The following is a 26,155-nucleotide window of genomic DNA, read 5'->3' as shown; positions in this document are numbered from 1 at the left end:
CCCAAAATTAGTAACAATTTTTATACATTTTAAGAAAGCCTACGACTCCATCTAAAGGAAATCTCTACTTAAAATCCTTGAATAATTTAAGGACAGGTCCCAAGACAATAAACATTATAAAAGAAACATTAACAAACACAAAACCATAAGTGAAATTCTCAGGGAAACCTTCAGAACCATTCAAAATTAAAATTGGTGTAAGGCAAAAAGATGGATTGTCTCCAATCCTCTTTAAATGTGCTCTTGAAAAAGTTTATAAGAGAATGGGAGAAACAACTTAAAAAGTTAAACGTACACGAGTTAAACATATGAAAACAAAAAATAGGCATTAAAACTAAATTCATAAGTACACAAGATTTTGACATTTTGCAGGTGATATTGTAATTTTTGCCAATGAGGCTTATTAAATCAAAATTCAAAAACTAAGCAAATGTGAAAGCAAATTCGGTCTTCAAATTTTTTATGAAAAAATTAATTGGTTTCTCGATGACAAAGAGAACAGAACTCAAACCCTTAAAATTTTTGACAACAATGAAATAAGTAGAGTTCAAAAATTTGGGAGAAATCATAACAATATAGTTAAAAAAAATGGGATGAAAAATACAGCATGAAAAATGGAAACTGTCTCTTAGCCCATGAAGAACATTTACAATAAAAACTTCCCAAATTGAGGCACCATAAAACAATAGTCCTACCAGAAGAAGAACTGTATGGGGTAGAATGTCATACTCTGATATGACAATAACTCAGAGAGGGGAAAAAATTGTTACCTGGACTTTTATAACTGGATATCCATAAGCCCCTGTAATATATTATAAGCACCTGTAATTATAGGGGCTTATAATAAACATAAAAAAATAAAGCGTTAGAGGGGGTTGTGGAGGGTTGAAAAATGGTATTATTGCAATTTCCGGCGAAAGTTGACATAAAAAATATCTGTGATTATTTAAGACATAGAGAGGTATACTTTCACCAAGTTTCATCAAAATTAAATTATTTTTGTAAAAATGAAAAATAAAAAACAAAAAAGAAAGATTTTTCGCTTTTTTCTCAACAATTTTGAAGTTATGCTAATGATCTCTACAAGTTGTAGATTTTTGCATGATCTACAAATTTTGCATTTTCAAAATTTGTTTTGAAACCCCCAAACCACCACTCCACCACCTCTGGTCACACATTTATTTTTTTTACGTTTATTATAAGCCCCTTTACCCCACTTATTAAAATCCAGGTAACAATTTTTTTCTCTAAATGTGATTGGTTCGACTATGCAATTTTTTTCAGAACAAGCAATAACAAAAGTAGAAAAAGGATTTTAAGGAAAATTTATGGACCAAAAGATGAAGATGGAATTTACAAATTGAAAAAGAAATTTACAAACATACAGAAAAAATAGGGGACTTAACCTGGAAAATAAGATTAGTTTTATTTATAGTTATATAGGCACCAGTGTCAATGAGAAGGCGGGAGGTGTTGTACATAGACAGGTCTATTCATGCTATTTTAGTAGCCAGTATGTCATGGTTGGGTGAACAATGAGCATTTGTGATTGAAGCCTATTTTGTGCCTACAATGACTCGGTTATTGTAACACAGCATTTATTTTGCAGACATTTCAATTTAAATCAACACGCGTCTGTTCCTGGTAGGAATACGATGTTGTGGGTGAAGAATTCTAGGAACACATCGTCTGCTTTAAAGGTGGTCATCCTTGAAAATGTCCACCAGGATGTCATTATTCTTTTAAGTGATGAGACACATTTTTATCTGTCAGGATTTGTGAATAAACAAAATTACTGTTATTGGGCTACGCATAATCCATGGCAAATTCTTGAAAAACCACTTCACAGTCAATATGTTACAGTGTGGTGTGCGGTTTCAAAGTTCGGCATAATTGGCCCGTATTTTTTTGAGGAGTTAAATCGCAGAGTTAACAGTAACATCTCATCAATACATAAACACGTTGAATGAATTTCTGCGACCAAAACTGAATGACTTTCAAGGACGTGAAATTTGGTTTCAATAGGATGGTGCCACTGCCCATACGGCAAGAATTGGAATGGATGTTCTGTGAGAAACCTTTCCTGGATGTTTTATTTCCCAATTTGGCGACATTCCTTGGCCTGATAGTTCACCTGATCTGGCTGTTTGTGATTTTTTCTGTGGAGGTATCTCAAACATCAAGTCTTCAGTAGTCGACCACAGTCAATTGCAGAACAAAAGGAGGCCATTCAACGAAAAATTGAAGCAGTTCCACAAGTGATGATTGAGCAAGCAATGCCAAATTTTAGAATGAGGTTAAGTGAGTGTGTTGAGGAGTAATGACATAATATTCAAATAAAAAAAAAATCTATGTAAGTAATTCACTATAAATTGCAAAAATTGATCTTTAATTTGATATATTAAATGTTTTAATAGTATGAAACACAGTTTAATTACTATCCCTCAAAAATCGTCAGGTTTATATGCAGGACCCTGTATAAAGTTATTATAGTATTATTTATGCAAACAAAACAACCAAAGATTGACGAAACAAATATTTAATTTCTACTTAAACACAGCCACAAAGACCAACTCGTTTAAAAATTTAGAAAAGTGATTTGAGAATGTAAGTTTCCAGAAAGAAATAAAAAGAAAGGTATAAACCTAAATAGATGGACAGAAGAAAGGTGACAACAACAGAGTAAAAGAATGAAAACCTTTTGGGAAAAGAAAAAGAAATCAAAACTATGTAAATGTGATCTGTAGTGATCGGACGAAAATAAAAAAAAAAAATATTGTGCAAGCAGTTACACATTTTTCAAATTTCAGTTTTAAAATAAACAGTATAATGTTTACTGATATGATTCTAATGGCTTTTTGTATTCTGTGATTCTTTTTATACAGTTGAGTCTTTGACAGAAATATTGTGAATAGTAGTAAAAATAAAAATATACCTACTCATAATACCATGCTGCTGTGCATATTAGATTTTGAATGATGCTTTATTGCTCTTTATTTAACAGAGCTATAAAATAATACAGTACATACTGCTGTTTCCTTTTAATTCTCAGAAATGACATGACATAGGCCACCACAAAAACTGTACTGTGTTTATAATTTGTGTATGCCTAATCTTCATGAAAAAAAAAATCATGTAGGTATGGGTTTTAATAAACAAATTCTGTTTAAATTATCTCTGCAAACAAACATTTTGTAATAGGAAATGAAAAGCGATAAGAAATGGGTTTTTTTGTTTGATGATTCCTAAGTTCATTATGGACTGGCTAACAATCAATCTTAAGTCAGCCAGTAACCTCTTATTTGTGATATTGAGGACACATCATATTATATTCTGTGTAAAATTTGCACACGCTTTTTTATCTATATCATATATACAGTATCTTTATAAACTGTATTTGTACATGTATACAGTTCACAAGGTTATGTGATTTAATGTTACTGGTGTGCAATTCAAGTTTTAAATTTAAAGTGACTTTTTTTACTATTTTATTGCATGTGATAAAGAACAAATTTTCAATACTCAAGACTGTATTTTGTTGAACCATGTTTCATTTTTTTATTTAAAATGTGTGACAGAACAAAGAGTGTTGTCCTTACTTTAGCCAAAAAATATAAAATTATCTAAAGTCTAGCTTGTGGGGCATTGTCTAAAAGTATAATGACTGAATATGAAATAGGAGAAAATAGCAGCATTTCAGGTATGAGATCTAGCTGGGAAAAAATAAAAGCTGTTTTCCTAAAAATGGATTCGCGTAATAAAAAAACCTTTAAACCTGTAAAACTTTAAAAACCACTGGAAATGTGAATCTAGACTCTGATTCTAAGTATCTACAGCAAAGGTACGCAGAAGTTCCAATTCGGCATAAGAACTAAAGCTGGTCTGAGAGACTTGCAGAAATTATCAATAGAAAATTTTAAGGCATATGATGGATGCCATCCATCACTTGCCTTAAACTTTTTCACAAATATACAATGGTAAAGAGGCAGGCTTATTCTGGAAAACTCTTCCTGAAAATACTCAGGCTCTTAAAAATTAAAAACACACATCCAGTCATAAAAAATCAGAGCAAAGGCCCTCTGATCTTTTGTGTGTGAATTCAGTGGGTAGCCACTGACTAATACCAGCAATTGTTGGAAGACTGGGTAAACCACGAAAACTGAAAGATCTTATTTTGACAAGTAAAATGATCATTCATTACTACGCATGGTTTACACAAAGGAATTTTTCATCTTGGTTTCATCAATCATTTGTACTCGAAGTGTACAGGTTTCCAAACAGAAGATCTGAAAGTTATTATGGAACACGTAAAAGCATTACCTCTTACTAGATAATTGTCCAGCTCACCCAGACCCATTAGAAAGTAGTGACTGGAAGATTAAGTGTCTCTACTTGCTGCCTAATACAAGTTCTCTTATTCAGCCAACGGATCAGGGAGTGACAGAGGCTACAAAACGGGCATACCGAAAGAAATACTTAGATGAGGTGTTGGTTATTTTGGAAGAGGATGGTAATGAAATTATTAATGACACCTGTGGGGAATGAACACTGAAAAACACTGATTCATTACAAAATAAGATCTGCAGTTTATAACTTCTTATTGACCTGGAAGTCTGTAAAAATTAGAAATCTTCAGAATGGTTGGAAAAAATACTTGCCAACACAGAAACAGAGATAATTTTTAACAACTAGAAGTGGAGGAATTTTATGGGATTTTAAAAGCTAGGAAGAATGTGACTGAAGATGATGCGAGAGACTGGCTTGACAGTGACAAAGGTGATCCCAGAATGTAAGAGCTTAGCGAAAAGGAGATAGCAATTCAGGAAAATAACAAAGACTGTGATACCGAGAGCAATAAAAGTGATAAGAAAGAAAATTTACAGAAAATGTCAAATGTTAGGGATTGGGTTGACGACATTTTTGATTTTATCATGAAATCAAATGATAATTCATTTTACAAATTTTATGCCCACTTTAGATCTTTTCAATCTGTTATAAAATAAAAATTGTGACATCTTCACCAAAATTCCTACTTCAAGAAGAGGCTGGTAGGTGATGTGTCTACATCTTCGGGAAGTGCAGCAAATAATAAAAAACATGTATGTGACGATCTAGAGATGGTGTTACATCAAATGATTGTCAACAGTGATTAGCAATGTAAAAATGATCTGTATAAATTTATTTATTAATTTTTTTGTTCTTAACTGTACTGCAGTTACTTTTTTTATTTCTTCTAAACTACTTGAACTTGTTGACAAATTGAGTTTTTAGGTATGTTTAAAATCCCAAACTTGAGAAAGTTTGTGATTTTTTTGTTTTATTAATAAATAGTTACTGAGATTTATGAAATTATGTACAGCACCATTATATCATTTTGCAATTCCTCTTTGGTGTCTCTTATGGTAAGACAAAATAGAGAACACATATTTGAATGAATTTTTTACAGTCAAAAGGCCTCTGTATCCATACACAGTACTAATAATTCGTTCTCCCTCAATATCTATTTTCTAAACTCAATAATGCTTTAAGAGATGCTCTTTCTGAGATTTTCTGATCAGTACAGTACTTTATTTTATAAGGTTTTAAAAATTTCTCGATTATATGAACTTTTCGGTAACCGAACTGTTTCCCCCCATTTAGTTTCAATAATCGAGGTTTTACTGTATTTACATTTTTAATAGTATTTGCAAAACTTGTAATTAATAATATTAATGAAGTATAAAGTAATCTGATAAAACTGTGAGTGTAAGACGATATTAAACAATGCCCTCACGTTGCTGGTCTGTATGGCAACAAACAGAATGTGCGACTAGTTGAGACTGTACTTTTTGAATGATCGTTTCATATCTTTCCCATTTAAGTTAAAAGCTTAATATTCTATACTTTATTTTCAAAATATTGTCATCTTATTCAAATTGTTTCAAGTATTACAACAATGTTTTTCCCTGTAAAATATTCATTGAAACTAAAGATGAAGTTTAAACTGCACGTTTAATAGTAGTTTTAGACTAAATCTTAATTATAATTTTACTGAGAACAATCATTTAATCTACCTCCAAAAGTAGAACATTTTTTATCTTGATTGGTTTTGATTTTATAATAATTCAAAGTTAACACTCTCAAAAAAAGTAAAAAAATCGTGAGTTTCTGCATTTCACGCCCCTAATTTTCAAATGAATGACAATTAAAATTAGCCAAATCCAGTTAGTGCAAAAAATAACTGCAGTTTCTGATGATACTTTTATTTTTATTGTGTTTTTTTTTAACTGAAATATAAGCCCCATCTTTCATTGCAACCACTATAATAATGATTTTATAGTGAATATACTGATTATATACTGATTTAACTGAAGTTAACTTACATATTTTTATAAAAACTATGCATGTACATATACTAAAATTCTTTTATCACTATATTTATGATACTTAAAGCTTGTGCATGAATGTATGTATGAAATTCAATATTGTATGATATTAAAAAGCCAAGCCTGACTGGGATTCAACATTGGCACCTTCCAGAATAGAGATTGAGATACTATCTCACTGCCATGGGGGTTGCTTACTTTGCAGAGAAATATTTGCAAGTCAAATATTTTCTAATACAAATAAATCAGTGAAAAATATTTTTCAATCCAATGAATAAATGCTTTTTACGTGTAGTTCCAGCCATGCTTGTGCAACTCTGGTCATGCTGTCATGCATGACCAGAGTTGCACATTTGTCTAAATGTCTGTGAAAACGAAGGTGATACTATGCATAATTTGAAGCTGCTTCTTTTTTATTTTCAAGAAATTTGTTACAATATTTAAATTGTATAAATCATACAGCAGTGATTATTAAAAAAAAAAAAAAACTGATTTCAGTGTTATTTTCTGCCTTTCCTAGCATTGCACTTTAACATTCGTAATTGACCCATTTTGGAGTACCTCCATTCTCAAGACTATGTTTTAACACAGAGTCTTCCATAGTTGGGATCATATGACAGTAGGGATGGTGAATGGGTAAAGCTTAATTAACATCGCTATTTATTTCTTGATGATCCCAACTCAGGAAGACTCTGTTGAAAGTAGTCTTGAGAATGGAGGTACTCTGCAACACACCAATTATGAGTGGTAATGCTAAAAGGGCAGAAAATAACACTTGAAAATCTTACCAGAAATATAAAATATTGTGAAAAGTTATAAAAAAAATTTTTAATTCAAAGCTTTCAGAATTAATTTAAATTGTCAAATGCTTTATACTACAGCTATTGTAATTTATTAAATTTTCATGATTAAATATCACGGAGATTAATGTGAGAAAATCAGATAATATGTAGGTAACCGTATTTTCCCAGTGTGCAACTATCAACACATACATAATCTTATACGCAATTCATGTACATTTTCTTTATTTACGATCTATTAAGATTCCTTTAGATATTATTTTTGTATTTTCTTGTGAGAATTGGATATAACAGTATATCGGCAAGACTTGTTAAAAACCAGGTAGCATAAGAAAATAATGTTATTTGATATTTTCATAGGAAAAAAATTAATACATAATGAATATGGCCAGCAGTGTTGCAAATGTTTTCAGTTGTATGGTCAAAACGTTTTTTAAGGAAAGGGAAAAATCACTCAGAAAAAAAATTGTAATGATTTTGAAAATGAGAAATACAAAACAAAACACTTTATAGTGTTACAAAAGAAATTTCAGTGGTTGAAAACTTAAGAAAATATTTAGGTTTCTAACCACAAGCATAATATTATATCAGTAAAGAAGTTGATTATGAAAACAATTTACGTTCGTCTACAGAAAGTTATGTTGCTCTTTTGAGATATATCTTATCATACTTAATGATATTTAATTAAAAATTTGATAACAATTTTAACATTTTATTGATTTCAATTGCTATGTCATGCTTGATATTGTGACTTTTGTCACCAATTCGCTTTTTATTAAACTACATATTGTGGACATTTAAGAAAAACTGAATAAAAATACATCTCTTCTTAGCAATATTATTTTATTTGTAGCAAGCATGCATGCTAAGATATGGATTTCTGTCTTGCTCTTTCACTCAAGACACCCTTTAAGCTATTAGGCCTTTGAAGGTTAAAGTAACACTATTCAACAAAATAGTTACTGAGCATGATATGAAAATAATATGCGTCCAGATTTTATCTTGATCCCTGAGTGCACAATCAAAATAAAATCTATAAGCTGTTTTTATCAAATCAGAAATAATCTTTCTTTGAGATTTAGATGTAAATTTTATCACACATAAGAGAAAGTGTCTAGATGATTTGAACATCCACAAACGTTTGCAGAAGCCATGTTGTAGCACATAAAAATGAGAAAAATCACTTTTACATTATAAAGAATTGATAAAAATATAGCAAAACACTTATTGTTTCGGCAGTAGCTCTACAGTAAGCAACAACAGACATGTTTGTATGTTTATTTCTCATGATACAGTATGTATATTTATTTATTTTTATTAAGCATGTATGTGTATTGTTTAAAAGTAAAAATTCAGATAACTAATCCTACACTTAATTGTAACCAGAAGTTGATAAAAATGAGTTTATTATTAAAAAAAAAAAACACTACAAATTTGTGATTTAAGCAAGACCTTTATATGGTAACAAAGTTTTAATACCATAATTGAAATCAGCACCCAAATTACAGTGAGAAAACTTATGTAACATGTTAGATACAAATCTTGTGATGACTAGTGTAATTTTTGCTTAATTTCCCTAAATAACTCTTTAAGCATGCTGAAACAGTTTTGTTGCCAATAGTCGGGTGGGAGGGTTTTTCATTTGCATACTATAGCTTTATTCAAAGTTTTAGCAATAAAATTGTAGCATTCTCTAATAAATTTTTGTAAAAGTATAGGTGAAGAAGATATGCTTGATAATCAACACTAAATATGATGGAATTTAATAACATTAATTTTGAAATTTCAGTTAAAAGTTCTTTAGTTGCATTTTCAGTAGCAGTTTTTACATACATCAAGTTGGTGGGACTATTTCAAAATTCATAAATCACACTGTTGGAGCAATTAACCATATAAATTAAATGTGCAAAACTATTCAATTTTTGAAGGAACAGCTAACTTGATTTAAGTTAATGGGACCTACTTAATTAGAACAAAAATATGGTTACCAAAATTTTACTAGTGATAATTACCTGGTTTTAATTACAAAAGAGTTATTGAGCTACATAATTAGTTTATCGCTGCAAACTTAGTTTTTTTCAACAATTAAAAAAAAATATTTTTTTTTATATTTTTAATTAAGGTTATTTTACAACAATTCACTGCTAACATGATATCAAGGAAGTGAACCACTTAGATCAACTCAAATTAGAAGGGATATATCAAGATCTAATTCATGGCCAAACCATTTTAAATTTGTTAAGATAGTGTAATATCCATTTTCTTCAAACTTAATTTTTTTTAACTTTTATGTCAAGTTAGTGTACTCTTAATTTGATTAAAAAAATAAGTTGTAAATAAAATCAATATGTTTAGAAATAGTTAAGTGCAGCTTACTTTGCTATCAGTGATTTTGATCTCAAGTCACTCCAAATCAAGATAATTAAAATATTCCTGCTACCCAGATTTCATGAGTGTGTCCATGAAGTTATATTAATACAATCAATTAAATAAATGTGCACTTAAAATTTTTATAATTATTTTTTTGTCTTACGCCATTTGACTGGTTTCTTGCACCTCTCCAAGATTCCCTCTAGTGCTAGTCTTTTCATTTCGGTATACCCCCTACATCCTACATCCCTAACAATTTGTTTTACATATTCCAAACATTGCTTGCCTGTACAATTTTTTCCTTCTACCTGTCCCTCCAATATTAAAGTGACTATTCCAGGATGCCTTAATATGTGGCCTATAAGTCTGTCTCTTCTTTTAACTATATTTTTCCAAATGCTTCTTTCTTCATCGATTTGCTGCAACACCTCTTCATTTATCACTTTATCCACCCAACTGATTTTTAACATTCTCCTATAGCACCACATTTCAAAAACTTCCAATCTTTTCTTCTCAGGTACTACGATCGTATAAGTTTCACTTTTATATAAAGCTACGCTCTAAACATATACTTTCAAAAATCTTTTCCTGACATTTAAATAATTTTTGATGTAAAAAAATTATATTTCTGACTGAAGGCTTGTTTCGCCTATGTTATTTGGCATTTTATATCGCTTCTACTTCGCCCACCTTTAGTAATTCTACTTCCTAAATAACAAAATTCTTCTACCTCCTTAATCATTTCTCTTCTTTGAAGTTCGCTTCTGCTGATTTAAGAATTTCCTTTTTAAAATTCTTCCATTCTTCTTCTACATTTTCTACCTTAGTTTTTTTACTCAGACCTCTTGCAATGTTTTCTTCAGAAATCTTCTTTACCTCCTCTTCCTCAAGCTTCTCTAAATTCCACAGATTCATCTGACACTTTTTCTTCAGGTTTTTAAACCCCAATTTACATTTCATTATCACTAAATTATGGTCACCACCAATGTCTGCTCCTGGGTACGCTTTGCAGTCAACAAGTTGATTTCTAAATCTTTGCTTAACCATGATAATCTTTCTGATACCTAGCAGTATCACCTGGCTTTTTCCAAGTGTATATTCTTCTATTATAATTTTTAAACTGGGTGTTTGCAATTACTAAATTATACTTTGTGCAAAGCTCTATTTAAGTTGGTCCCCTCTTTCATTTCTTTTGCCCAGCTCATATTCACCCACAATATTTCCTTCCTTGACTTTTCCAATTCTTGCATTCCAATCTCCAACTATGATTAGATTTTCATCCCCTTTTATGTGTTTAATTGTTTTGTCAATTTCTTCATATACACACTCTGCCTCATCATCATCATGGGTACTTGTAGATATATATATATATTAATGATCATTGTCGGCTTAGATTTTGATTTAATACTGTCAACAATTAACAATTCTGTCAATATGCATTTTGAAATACTCTACCCTATCATCTTGTTCATTACAAAACCTACTCCTACCTCCCTTTATTCGAAGCTGTGTTAATTATTCTAAAATCACCTGACTAAAAGTCATTTTCCTCTTCTCACTAATTCCTACTACATCTACATTTAATCTATCCATTTCCCTCTTTAAATTTTCTAACCTACCAACCTTTTTTAGATTTCTAACATTCCATGCTCATAGAATTTTATTTTTATATATATTACTTACACTTTCATAAGTTTTCATTGAACACGTTTCTCTCTTTAACAATGATGACATTGTAATAGATGTTTCTTTTGCAGATGAACCATGATGAAGTGAATTACTCATGAATGGAGTTGGCTTTGATAAAATCTAAAAACACACATAAATACAAAAAATGATTACATCATTAGGCATAAGCATGATTTTTAATAAAATAAAATGCATTATGAATAAAATAAAAAATGTGAATCACTATGGCAGTAAATAAAGAACAAGTTAACAAGTTACAGGGAAACTGTACCCAACATTGTTTAACCAGAGTGACTGACAAGAATTAGTTTACAAAATGTGCTTTAGCCATCGATATTTTATCCTTACTCTATACACTACAATTTTTCAGAATTCTACTCCTTGAGACATTCTATATTTATTCTAATTGTGGAACCATCAGATTAAAGGGTTGACTTCTTGTAAAAGAAGTTTACTGCCTTACCAGGAACCTATTACAGCATTTACTATAGTGTTATAAATAATATATAATACATTCTTTTATCTAAGATAAAACAGAAAACTAATGCATTATTTTCCTCTTTACCCTTCAATTGAAGGGCTAAATGGAACAATTTCTAAAATGCATGAAAATATAAGGAATTAAATATTTACTGAATAAGACAATAAACAGACAATGAAATCCTCCCTTTTATTATATTGTGCTTCACTGAGTTTGATGTATGTTTCTGCTCCATTTATTTTCTTTCTTCTTTCTCATCTCTTTGGACCACAAAAAATGCTCAACAAATGAACCAGCAATCAAAGCAACAAGCAAAAATTCACATTGACTTTGCTATCAAGACAAAGACACATTTGTTATTAGAACAAGGAGTTGGGTAAAAATAAGAAAAAGTGCTTAGTGTTAAAGGAAAATTAAGTTTGGTAATAACTAAACTTTATCCTTACATACAATAGTAAACATAAATTGATTGTCTCTTAAGGATTTCATATACAAATTTAATCACACAAAAATCTTGACCAGTAATTACTACTCTATTTATCATGTTATGTTTTGTTAAATGATTAATTCTGCATGACTGACTCAAGGTTTCTGCATGGGAATATGATATATAAATTGGCAGTATATGAAAAATTACAGTCTTAGAAGGATTTGAACCTAGGATCTGCAAATGAAACAAATATATATTACCACTCCACAAGTGGGGTTGGTAAAGTGTGATTCTATGAAATAGGGATGAATCTGAGAAAATTCTTAGCATTCCACTCTGATTATGGTAAAAATTCTTCTTCTTAAATTTAATGAACAGGTAAGAAACACAATTGCACATTCCAGTTGAGATGTTACGTCAAACCATGAACAATTAAACGAAGAGACTTTGTGAGTGTTTACGTTGAAGAGGAGGTCACCTGCAAGATGTCATCTTTAAAAAATAAACTAAAATGGCAACATTTGTACAATTACATGAAATAAAATTCATTTTCTAAAAAATTTTTCATTAACGTTATTTAATTTTTTAAATTTCCCGTTTCTTTGAATCACCCATTGTTCCACTCCTAGTTTGAGTCAGCTAGTGCTGCAATCTAGTATACTAGCGCTGGCCTGCGAGTCAGTTTCATAATTCCATTCTAGTGAAGAATCCCGTCCGGTGCGGTCATGCATTCTCTTATTCTAATGTGACTTGTTTTGTATAGTATTTTACGTGTGTCTAATGTGACAAAATTAAATTAAACTATCCTATAAGAATATGGTTTCATCATTTCATCCGAATACCTTTCTTTTTTTTCCTGTTTAGCCTCCGGTAACTACAGTTTAGATAATTCTTCAGAGGATGAATGAGGATGATATGTATGAGTGTAAATGAAGTGTAGTCTTGTACATTCTCAGTTCGACCATTCCTGAGATGTGTGGTTAATTGAAACCCAACCACCAAAGAGCACCGGTATCCACGATCTAGTATTCAAATCCATGTAATCCGAATACCAATATAATCCATACTAACTCTAAAGACTTAACAAAACTATATATAAACAGGATATTTTTAAAGTAGTTATAGGAAAGTAACCTTTAATAATGAAAAAAGTAAATAACATGCAGATTTCTTCCATACATCACTGAATACAGTATATCTTCAAGTTTCATTTCTAACACAACACAGGAACTAATGTGTTCCCGATGTTGGCACGAGCAGATGGGTAATTCCATCAGTCATCAAGGAGTCATACAGCGGTGCAGAGCATGCTCAGTGTTGTTTATAGTTTCATAAATTCAAATCAGCTATTGCTATTCAGACAATTCATGACTAATATTGAAGTAACCACCTTAAAGACTGTCTTTTATTGCATGGCACAATCAGTTCACTGAAACAGGTTGTGCATCACATAGGACGCCAGGTCAAGGTAGAACTTAAGTTTCTGAAGTAGTAATTGAACAAGTGTGGCAGACATTCATTCGCAGTCCAGGTAAATTAGCAGAACACACCAGCATAAAATTGAATATTCCTATGGTTATAGTATATAGTAGAGAGGTATATAGTAGAGGGTATTGTGTTATTAACTGTCATTTAAACCCTACAAATTATAACTGATACAAGTTTTGAGGTAAGATGATAAAGAAAACAAACTGATTTTGTGTAAACACATTAAACAAAATTGGGACTGAAGATAATTATCTTAATAAAATTGTGTTCAGTGATGAAGCAACCTGCCATACCAGCAGGAAATGAACTGACATAATGTTAAGATATGGGAGTGAGCGAAATCCACATCAAAAATGTACAGGACTAGCCTAAGGTAAATTTTTTTTTGTGCTGTAAGCTGTCACATAATTTACGGTCCTTTCTTTTTTGTTGGGTCAACTATAACTGGCATATCATAACTTGACATGCTTGAAAATTATTTAATGGCATAATTACAATAGGATATGGAAACAGAATTCATTTTCCAGCAAGATGGCGCACCACCACAATACCAACAGTTTTCATAACTGTACATTACCAGCAGTGCAGTTTTCACATAACTCAATAGCAAAGTGCCAACTTTGATTGAATGAGGTGGAACAACTTAAAAAAAATGTTTGAACAACTTAAAAATTGTTTAATAACCCTATTAGGAAACACATCATCCATTAAAATCTTAGTATTCATTATACCAATTCAAATAACCTTAACAGCATTTGAAACAGCAATTTCAATAATTCAAGCATACGTATTTGCCACACTTGTAACTCTTTATTCTAGAGAAGTACCTTATGAAAAAAAATCATCCATTTCACATAGTAACAAAAAGACCATGGCCAATTATGTTATCTATAAACGTAATAACAATATTAACAGGAACTGTAAAATGAACTCAAACAAAGGAATATAACTTAATAATATTAGGATTAACCTTATCAACAATAATAATAATATTATGATGACGAGACATCACACGAGAAGCAACATTTCAAGGAAACCATACAAACAAAGTAAAATCACTAATAAAAATAGGAATAATTATATTCATTATCTCAGAAATAATATTCTTCGTATCATTTTTCTGAATATTCTTTCACTCAAGACTAGCACCATCAATTGAAATCGGAATAAATTGACCACCAAAATCTATCAAACCATTTAACCCGTTAGAAGTTCCCCTATTAAACAAAGTTCCCCTATTAAACACAATTATTTTAATCTCATCAAGAATTACAGTAACATGAGCACATCATAGAATCCTATTAAATAAATTATCAATATCAAACAAATCATTAATACTAACTATCATGATCACTGATCATGATCGCTGATTTAACTCCAATGGACTTCTCTGTATGAGGTTACATTAAAGAGTATTTGTTCCTCAGCTTCCAGTAAATGTCAACAAGCTGCAGCACCAGATAAGACAAACAGCTGCCACCATAGATCAAGACATGTTTCATAGGATTTGGGAGGAGATATTGCAAATTTGTAACTGAAACTTGAAGATATACTGAATTCAGTGTTGTATCAAAAATTTCTGTGAGTTATTTATTTTGTTCATTTTTAAAGGTTTAGTTTTAAACTAATTTAGAAATACACTATGTACTGAATTAAAAATATTACATTTATAGTCTAATGCATAATATTATAATATATATTGAATTCCATTCAATAAGTTGACATTATAATCATCATTTCCTATTGGACACAATTCTGAATTAAGTATCCCTGAACATGGACCTTACAAGGTAATCACTTCTATTTTCTGAAAAAAGAATTTTACCACAGATATCTTTAGAGGGAGTTATCACATCAAAAATTCAATATTACCCTAAATGTATAAAACCTAACAAACTGTTAAAAATTAACACTAAAACAAGGATTAAAACTTAAGAACTAGCTTTGAGTGATATCATTTCACTGATATCACTAGTTTACTAATGAATAAAGTGAAAATAATAAATAAAAAATTCAATCTCTGTCTAAAGGTAAGATAAGGGTGCTTCCCTGATCTGGCTGGAGGGTGAAAAGGTCTGACCTCACCAACTACCAAAAGGGGGGCAAAAGATGTAAAATTATCAATAAGGAAATATGCAAGTCTAAGCAAATGAAGGAATGTGTAGATCAAAACCAAAGAAAAATTGGTCCTTTTGGCTACACCATGGAAAAAATTACGAAAGCTAATCTTGATAACAAAACCACAGCATGTTGTTTAGTTCCAGATCAGGTGAGTCAGCAAACAAGTCTGTTGGTTGACCCAACTAAGAGGTAGGACACACTGATTAGATGATAAATGGCCTAGTGAAATGGAAAACTCATATTAAGTATACAAGAAGTTAGTTGAAAAAGGAGATGCTAAACTAACAGAGATGTTATTGTTACTAATACTGTTACTGGCAACTAAGGTATTATTATTATTATTATTATTATTATGTTAGTGCTTATCAAACAATAAATAACAGAAAAGATTACAATCAGTGCCTGGTACCACAGGAAAAGATGAAATTAATATTAATTCTAAAATATTAATAAATTAATATTGTAAAAATATTGTTTATGTATATTTTATTGATTCACTGGATTCAAAATGTATAATTAACCTTAATCTTTGAAAAATGGAATCTTAACTACAAAATAAAACATATTTAAAATAGTTGTAAATAAAAATCCCAGGGAAGATTTTTATACTTTTCTACTAAATATTTATTTACCTTACTTTTTAATCATTTTGAGTGGACTTTTTTCAAAATGATTAGTATTAATTAATCCCAAAATAATTTGCAAATTTAAAGTGGACTAGTTTAAATATGCACAGTGACAGAAATGCTATTACGTATATATTTATATATATATATATATATATATATGTGTGTGTGTGTGTGTGTGTGTATGTATATATATATATTTCATAATTATTTACATTTTAAATTCTAGAACATAAACCACTTAGTACAGAATACTGATATAAGTCATATCTACCTTTATTTTATTGACAGTATTTTCGCGGGATCCCGGGGGCATCCTCAATCGTGATTAAATTCAATTAATTAAACTGCATATTAAAAGTATACTAACTTATTAAAACAAACAAACCATGCAGTGGTGTAATGTTGGTTACATTACTGTTATTAAAACAATATATTTTAATAATAATGGGTATTAATTAATTTATACATCAACATACCCTCCACAAAGACGTCACTGGAACTGCTAATTCGCGGCTAGCCTTCCTAACGGATATCCTTGGACTACGTACAAAAAACTCTCTTACACGTTCAACATTGTTTTCGGACAGACTCGGTCGTCCTGTACTCTTCCCTTTACAAATACAGCCAGTGGTTTCAAATTGTTTATACCATCTACGAATGTTATTGTCACTTGGGGGATCACAACGGAACTTCAAACGGAAAGCACGTTGAACGGTAATTACAGATTCACACTTTGCAAACTGCAAAACACAGAACGCTTTCCGTTGCGGGATCGCCATCTTTGTTACTACCGCTTTTAAATTTTTAAGCGGAATGAACAGGAAACTGTTTATGAACTTACTGCGCGCAGCTAAAACTGTTATTCTTTCCTTCATTTCATGTATAATTAATCAATGTATGTGAAACTTGAGAAATATTATATATATATATATATCTTTAAAACCCCAATATTAATTTTGGAACATCCTACATTTCTTAATCTTGATATCTGAACAATTAAGTTTTAAATAGGATTGAATATTAATTCATCAACAAGGTGAGATGTTAACTCTTCAAATGCTTGGCAGAATTTTAAACCTTTGGAAAACAATGACACCCATTTTCCGACAGTAGTCCTACAGAAAAATGACATGCATGTCTTTTGCAATTAGCAACATCAAGAATAAGCCTTATCTTCTTTATTTTATAAATAAAAATTCAAATCTTTTTCTTTAATTTTCATAAAAGTTTTTGTAAAACATACAATAAAAAAATAAATATATAGTTGCTTGTTAAAATAGCCACATCTTCAACTAACAATCAACACCTGTGACAGCAGTTGGTGAGTAAACATAATATTTTGTATGAGTAGAAACCGAGGTCCTTGATTAAAATTTTGTGAACAGGTGTGTAAGATATGTTGAGTGCAACTACTTTATGTACTGGTTACCATGGGCTTGCTTCCACTGTTTAGTGCACGTTCCACATTTTTGGTGGTTTGTCCTTCAGGGTTTTTTTTTTATTAAGGACCACTTGTTCCAAATGTGTTTACTGAATTCAATATGTTTGGCCTTGGAGGAATAATCCTGTGATGATGAATGTTGAAGTGCATTCATAATTTCCATTGTGGAATCACCACTTTTAAAGAACACCTTTGCCATTAATGGACACTGATCTGTACTTCATGGAACCATTGCTGCAACTGAATGTAAAAGTCTTGGGAATGCAGTGCAACCAACCCTATGCTCCTAGGCCATGCCCCTCTGAGAGGGAGGTAGCTCTCTTCGCCTTGTAAACAGAACTTGGACTCACTTTGTATAGGGGGTCACCAGTTATTGTGATCTATAAAAATACATATGGATATATGTAATAAGCATGTAGATGCTTTATACATAGCAAAGGAAATATGAATTTTGGAAGTCCATTTACTTTATAAATCATAATTCTTAACGAATATTTGGCAGGAATTAAGATTAAAAAAATGTAGGTTATGATTACAAATATAAAAACGATTATAATATTAAATATTTAATTAAAGTTCATACCTGTTGTGAATACTGAGATAATGATATAGTTTCATTTGATTTGGCAGTTAACTGTGAATTAAAGTAAGATGATGTCACAGTGGCTGCTGGTTTCACTGCTGATCTAGGCCGAGGATAAAAAATTGGTGCAAGCTTTGGACGAGACAAATTTTCTGCAGAATTTAATTCTGAGTTGTAATTATGAAATACTTGTGTTGGCTTCCTGAACTGTTCATTACTTTTCTAATAATTAAAAAAAATTCATTTGAGCTCTACATTAAGAAAGAACATTGAGAATACTAAATCTACCAAGACAGAAAATATTAATGATTTACTTACCAAATATTATCTTGAATGTTTAATGGCTATCATATCAGGAAACAAAGGATATTATATATTATATTAAAGGATATTAGCAATATAAGAAAATATGATAAAAGGCTATTTATTTTTTTAATTAATCCTATATTTATTCCCTTTATTTATATCCTATATTAATTAATTTATCTTTTTCTGAATATTTATTACTAAATGTATTATTATATTTTATTTATTTTTTGAAAGACAGTCATCTAAAAAAAATACAAAAATTTTGTACAAATGACTCTTAATAATGATGAAAGTTTCCTGTGTGTTACTTAGTTTGAGGCGATTTTATGAATATAAAATGACTACCATTTTTTTTGTTTTTATTTTGAAATGTTTGAAAAATAGAATGAATATTCACAAATGTGAAATTTAAAGCATGGTCTGTTTTTTAAATACAAAAAATCAACATGTAGAAATTTACGAGTAAATAAAAAAAGTGTTTAATAAAGCTGTTATCAATTAATAAAGTGTGAGAAAAGTATGTTTAACGAACATACTATGTTTGACGAAGGAAGAGTAAATGTTCAAGAAAAATTACACTATCTTGTAACTGAATGTTTGAAAAAATGCACAGTGAAACTTGTAAGGAGTGGCAATGTGATATTGATGATTACACAACACAGTTCATTTCCTTGATTTCAAGGGCTCTCCTATGCAAAATTGTTTATGAACATCTTAGATACAAAAAAGATTTGCCCCAGACGAATTCCCCTATTATGTCTGAAAATGATAAGAAAAAGCAAGAATTTGAAATGACCATAATGTTTCTTGATGTATGAGTAAGCGGTTGATGAATTTCATCATACTGTTTACTTACTTACTTGGTTATCAATTATTATCCTTTACTTAAGTTACTTCTTATCGATTAGATATAGAGGTTGATGAGAGTTTTCCAGTTTTTCTGAATCATACTGCTTGTGATGATTAAACATGAAAGGGTTTGTAAAACTTCAACACATCAATAAATGAAAACCATTCTGGAACTCCTTTGAAACTGAAGGTTAAGCAAACTCTGATCTACTCATTTGAGGAAAGTGATGAGATAGTGTAAAGTCATTTTTATGCTCTTTCCCATAGTTTGCAAGATAAATGGCCTGGAATATAAATATTTCAGGATTATTGTATGACCTTCAAAAACATTTAACTCGTATAATACTATTACCTGTATAACACTATCTCTGATTGTTAGCCATATAACCTTCAAAAAAGATCCAAAATCGTATATGTGACTACATATTTTTTGCTCTTTTGGTGGGGTCAAAAATAGTCATTCCATTTGAAAAAAATTATGTTAAACTTGAAATACAGTCAAGGTCAAATACAATGTCACCATGAGATGTCCCTCTCCAATCTCATTAACTTTTTTTATGTCATTTTTTTGTATCGTGCGTAGTTTACGAGAAAATCACCTGGGGTGATTAAAATGAAACGCTATATATGCATGCGAAATATGTAATATCAAGAAAAAGGAGAAAAAAATTGGAAGAATTTGAAAGGTGGGAATAAAGGAAAGGCTAAATGAATAGTAACAGTAATAAAAAAAGAAATAATTAAGAGTAATAAGGATAGGTTAAAGAGTAATTGGATGATTGGTGGTTATATTATGGTGATAATCTTTAGGTACAAGCAAGAAATTTAATGGCATCCAAGATGATCAATCCTCCTCCATTATCTTTTCTTAATACATGAAAATTAAATATTGGTGTATTCAAACCACTCTTTTACAAATTAACTTATACCCTCCGGTAAAAATAAACATAGTAATGTTCAAACGGTTCAGCTCTCTTTATTCATACTTTCTTGCCTCCAGACTGCCCTTAATAATCTTTTAGTCTCCCTCAATTAACACAATAACTGAAATGATATGATTTTCAATTTTGTTTTTCAAACTGTTTTCTGCTTCCAAGGAAAAGTAAAAAACACAATATAATAGAGAATTTTGAAATCTCTTTTGCTCTTTAGGCCTTTAATTCCCCTAATCTTTCACCAATGAAAATTAAAATATTGTTACATTCTAATCAATCTTTTTAAAAACGTTCTCTCTTCTAGATTCTGATAAAAAAATCTCAGTGGTGTACAATTTAAACTGCCTTCCTTCTAGGTTCTCTTAACATCCAGCTCCTTTAAAATAAAAATTATTAAAAGTGGATGTATTCTAACCATTTTTTTTTTCAAAACAAATACAATTATAATAAAGAATATTTTCATTAAATTGTGAAGTTACAATAACAGGAATAATAATGTATCCACAACACAATTTTGTACATAGTACATGTAATTCTATGAACAGACCTTACATATAACGTAAATAAATAATAATTATTTTTTTTATCATACTAAAATGTAATCCAGTTACTGTAAGTAACAAATATACAATTAATAAGAAACTTAATATTTATTTACTACTTCAAAGGAGAAATAAGAATTATAATGATGCCAAAGAATTTTGAGATCCTCTTTGGTATTCTGCTTTCTAATCTCCAGCAATCCCCAAATACTGCAGTAACTAGACACAAATATTGCAATATTCAAATAATTTCTTTTTCTCATAGGACAATTAAACAACTCCATTTATTTTAAGTGATTCAGGACAATCTATCTTTAACCTCCTTTAATGAAAAATATTTGTATAATAGAAATTCAGTTTGTTTCGTTTGTATGTTGTATCTGTAGTAGCCTTAAACCTGTAGTGTAATAAAAACTTTATTTTATGAAAAATTTGAGTACTGCCATCCACCTGAATACCTTCGGATTGTTAGCACCCTTCATTAAATATATCTGAAATTCTGAGATATTCATTCTCTATTCAAAACAAAATATTTTTTTAATTAAAAAAAACAAAAAAAAAACAATATTTTCCAAGAACATCAAAAAATAAGAGATTTAGGTTGTCCTTGAAAAAAGGCAAAATTAAACAAGTCCATTTACACTAATCTGTACCAATTCTAATAGTTACATTTTTTCCATCACATAACAGCAGTAGTACAGATTTTAATGGAACTTGCCTACAATTTTTTGAAGTTTAACTTTATTAATACAATTAAATAAAACCAAACTGCAATAACAAAGCTCTCAAAATTTATAGTAATATTAGTAAAAACAGTTTTTAAACTATAATACCAGGTTTTAAATAAATATATACATTATTTATTTATAATAGGCAAAATGATCTTACCTTTTTATCCAAATTATTAAAAACATTTCGGTACTGTTCCGGTAGTTGTGTACTGCTACGTGTCACTGATGATGAAGTAGATAATGTTGAAGATGAAGCATACTGATAGCATTGAGATACAGAAATACTAGATGTAGAATTTGAAGTAATAACAGTGGATGTAACTGAAGTGGTAGCTGTAGTATTGGCAGGCCAACTGATCTGTACTGCATTTATTTTCTTTTTTGATTCTTCTTCTTTACTTGCTACTGGCTTATTATTATTATTATTGCTACTATTGCCACTGGAATTATTACTGTTGTTAGAAAGGAATATAGGATGTAAACGGGTAAGATTTCCCAATGGAACAGAGGAAATAATATCAGGGTTTTCTGAAATCTAAGATTTAAATTTAAATAAAAAAATAAATATTACTGCTTTAACTATATCTAACTACTATGATTATTTTTTACAGTGCCAAATATAAATTATTTGTAAGTCATAGTGAACTAGAATGATCAGTATCTTAAATAATGTAAAAACATTACATACAATTCTTCTTATTTAATAATCAAATATGACCTTACTTAATTCTTTAGTGAATTTAAGAAGTTTTAAAATTTACTATAATCTTAAATGTAGTGCTATTTAAAAAAAATGTATGCATCAGTAGTATGGTCAATACAATCACGAATATGATTAAATTTGTAAATAATTTAATAATAAATTTTAAACATTGAAGCATTGAATTGCATACAACTTTTGATTTTGAGGCTCATAAAAACTGCTTTTGTTATAGTTTAATTTAATGCTCTGTTTTAGAAACAATAAAACAAAATGACTAACAATTAAAATTTCATTGTTTAAATTTAAGTTTTAAAAACTTTCCCTTTTTAAAGATAAAAAAAATATAAGAAGATAATAAAGAGAAAGAAAAATGTAGGATACATAAAAGGAAATGAAATACTAAAATGGAACAGATTCTTTACAATCCTGTAAATCTTTACAGATTTCCATCCTGTAAAAGTAAAAATTTGTTTTACAATTCTGTAGAAATGCTTAACAATTAAAAATTTGCTTTTTAAATATAATGCTTATAATAAATATCAAGAAACTAGCATCAGTATGTCATTAAAACTGACAGTCATAATACAGCCAGTATGACAGTGTATGTTGATAGAAAATTATTATATTGTTTAATCAAAATCTCAATAGTTAAAAAAAATATATTAAATTAGTAAATACAGTATTTAAAAAAAAAAAAACAACAAAATATTGCTGACAAATACTGATCTTTAATACAGAATAATATATATATATATATATATATATAAGTTAGGACGAAATAATTCCGGAACCGATTTAAACTTTCTCCATACTTAAAATCTCAATTAAGAAAATCGGTTTGCGCCTCCACGTTGGTTCGTCTGGATAACCAGTTAGAAACGTGGAGATTTCTACTGGTGAACTAAATCGGAATCACCTCTCTGGATCACATCCAGAGTTGTAACTCGGGAATTTATTCCCACCCAAGGCTGACTTGCCTTTGAAAGTCAAATATGGAAGGTCTTTTAAGAAAAAATCCAAGGCTGCACTCGGATCCGGTGGGCAGCTGCTTAAAAGATAACAATGAATCGGAGCGTTTGGAAACACCCAAAAACAACACAACTTCAAAATTGAGGATAAGACACAAGCAAATAAACTACATTGCCACTCACAACATTAATTCTCTAACTCAACCCAGCAAACAAAAAACTCTAACAGACATAATGGACAAACAAAATATCCTAATCGCAGGACTTCAAGAAATGAGAAACACCGATCGAGAGGCGTTTGAATCTCAGGGTTACAGAATTTACAAAGGAATCCCCGGGAAACGTGTGATGAAGAATTGCCCACAGTTCGGAACAGGATTTGCAATCAATCTTAAAATAATTGACTCAGTCGTAGAATTTATGTCTTACTCCCCCAGGATTTCAACCTTAACCCTAAAATCAGCCAATAAATTCTACACCATAATAAATGTCCATGCTCCCACCAATGACAAAAACAATCTTAAAAAAGATAGAGAAGAGATGGACAAATTCTGGGAACTTCTTGACCAAACTGCAAACAACATAAATAAGACCCACACCAAGATTTTAATAGGGGACTTTAATGCCCAACTTGGTAAAGAACGAAGATATCTTAATATTATCGGAAAATGGCCTGCCCAAAAGAAAACTAACAAGAACGGCCAAAGACTTGTCGAATTTTGCAGAAACCATAATATGATCTCAAAATCCACCTATTTTATGAGAAAACCAAACAAATTGAAGACTTGGAAACACCCAGATTGGAAAAAAGGGGAATGGCAACTCGATCATGTTTGCATGGACCGGAATTATCACAAGGAGATTTATAATGTAAAAGTCTTGAGAGGAACAGATACTGGATCGGACCATTACTTAATTAAAGTTAAAATAAAATTCACCCCGCATAAAAAGAAAAAATCCCAACCTAAAAACAAAAGAGCTTATGATCCACATAAATTAATAAACAATGTCATCTTTGAAGAAACAACAAAAAAAATCAAATTATCTAATAATTTAAAAGAACTGACATCCCAACTGAAAGAAATAGCTGAAGAACTAGCCCCTATAAACCCAAGAAAAAAACACCAATGGTGGAATGAAGAATGTGACAAAGCAGTCAAAGACCGACACCGGGCTTGGATCAACCACCAAACCCAGAAAACTGAAGAATCTAACCATGAATTCACCAAACAAAGGAAAATAACTCAGAAAATTATAAGAGGAACGAAACGACAAGCCCAAAAAAACTTGATTCAGCAAATAGAAGAAAGTTCCAAGAAAACTAACTTCCGAGACTATTATAAAATTTTTGGTCAGGCTCTTCAAAGATATGAACCACCCACCCTTATGCTGAGAGGAAAAAAAGGAAATATGGCCCACACCAATAAAGAAAATGCTGAAATTTTGGCAGAAACCTTCAATAGACTCCTCAACTGTGACGACCCCCCAGAGCTTTTTGAGATTGACACTGAAACTCCAGTTAAAACTTCACCAGTAAATATCAACCCGCCAACAATTCAAGAAGTTCTCGCAGCCTTAAATGAAATAAAAAACTACAAAGCAAGCGGAGAAGACCAGCTTTTCGCAGAACTCTGGAAACACTCATCAGTTTATTCAGTCAAAACTTCCCTACATCTATGCCTCGTGAAAATATGGAACGAAGAAAAACTTCCAGAACACTAGACCACAGCCCTCATTCATCCATTACATAAAAAAAGGGGATAAAACTAATCCGGAAAACTACAGAGGCATATCTCTCCTGGATTGCACATACAAAACCCTGTCGAGAATCATATACAACCGATGTAAAGACCAACTTGAACTGGAACTTGGGGAATACCAAGGGGGATTTAGGCCATGGAGAGGTTGCCCGGAGCAAATAATATCCCTAAAACTTATGATGGACTTATATAAAAGACGGAAAACACAACTAATAATCACCTTCGTCGACTTTAAAAGGGCCTATGATTGTATACACCGACCATCCATGCTGAATATTCTGAGAAACCTGGGCCTTCACCCTAAACTCGTAAACATGATAAAATTAACTTTAACCAATACCCAGTCCAGAGTGAAATTCAGAGCTGAACTCTCAACCCTTCTACATAAAAACTGGATTGAGGCAAGGAGACGGCCTCTCACCACTCCCTTTTAACTGCGCCCTCGAATTTGTCATGAGAAAATGGTATGAAATAAATCCCAAAAATATAAAAATGGGTACTAAGAAAAACTCCATCACACTAAATTGCCTAGGATTTGCAGATGACCTCGCTCTTTTAGCAAATAATATTCAAGAAGCCAAAACACAAATCATGAGCCTTCAAAACCTAGCACAAAAGATAGGGCTTCATATCTCTTTCGAAAAAACTGAACTAATGGCCATAGATCCTCTGGTAATAGAGCACATTACGGTAAACAATCAGAAAATTAAAATAGTAAAACAATTTAAATATCTAGGGGAAATAATAACTTATAATTTAAATGAAAAAGTGACATGGCAAAACAGGACAAATAAAATGATTAAATCCCAAAAATTAACTTGGTCAACATATAACAAAAAATGCCTTTCTGCTAAAACAAAACTTAAACATTATAAAACTGTAGTACAGCCAGAAGTCACCTACGGAAGCGAGACCCTTTTCAAAATCACTCAGAAAAACTGAATTGAAAAAATTCTGAAAA

The 26,155-nt window shown here is 30.6% G+C and overlaps 2 protein-coding genes across 3 annotated transcripts in view; both read right to left on the bottom strand.

Annotated features, from left to right (window-relative positions):
• LOC142319942 (uncharacterized) overlaps window positions 1–22,566 on the bottom strand; it is a 32,513-nt gene extending 9,947 nt beyond the window's left edge. Inside the window, exons 1-4 of the mRNA XM_075357619.1 lie at window positions 22,525–22,566; window positions 21,921–22,298; window positions 18,398–18,619; window positions 11,219–11,344 (exon numbers count right to left, since the gene is read on the bottom strand). Coding sequence (XP_075213734.1) covers window positions 11,219–11,344; window positions 18,398–18,619; window positions 21,921–22,298; window positions 22,525–22,566 — 768 coding nt within the window. The remainder of the gene's footprint in view (window positions 1–11,218; window positions 11,345–18,397; window positions 18,620–21,920; window positions 22,299–22,524) is intronic.
• A 92-nt stretch (window positions 22,567–22,658) lies between these two features.
• The window catches only part of LOC142319194 (uncharacterized protein C18orf63-like), a 48,593-nt gene continuing 45,096 nt past the window's right edge, over window positions 22,659–26,155 (bottom strand). For both annotated transcript variants that reach the window (XM_075356187.1, XM_075356188.1), the window contains exon 8: window positions 22,659–22,917. In XM_075356187.1, the coding sequence (XP_075212302.1) occupies window positions 22,903–22,917 (15 nt within the window). In that variant the 3' untranslated portion in view covers window positions 22,659–22,902. The remainder of the gene's footprint in view (window positions 22,918–26,155) is intronic.

This window comes from Lycorma delicatula, chromosome 2, assembly GCF_047948215.1.
Source record: "Lycorma delicatula isolate Av1 chromosome 2, ASM4794821v1, whole genome shotgun sequence".
Lineage (NCBI taxonomy): Eukaryota > Metazoa > Arthropoda > Insecta > Hemiptera > Fulgoridae > Lycorma > Lycorma delicatula.
The sequence above is the reverse complement of the archived record's forward strand: the minus strand, read 5'-3'. Positions and strand labels throughout refer to the sequence as shown.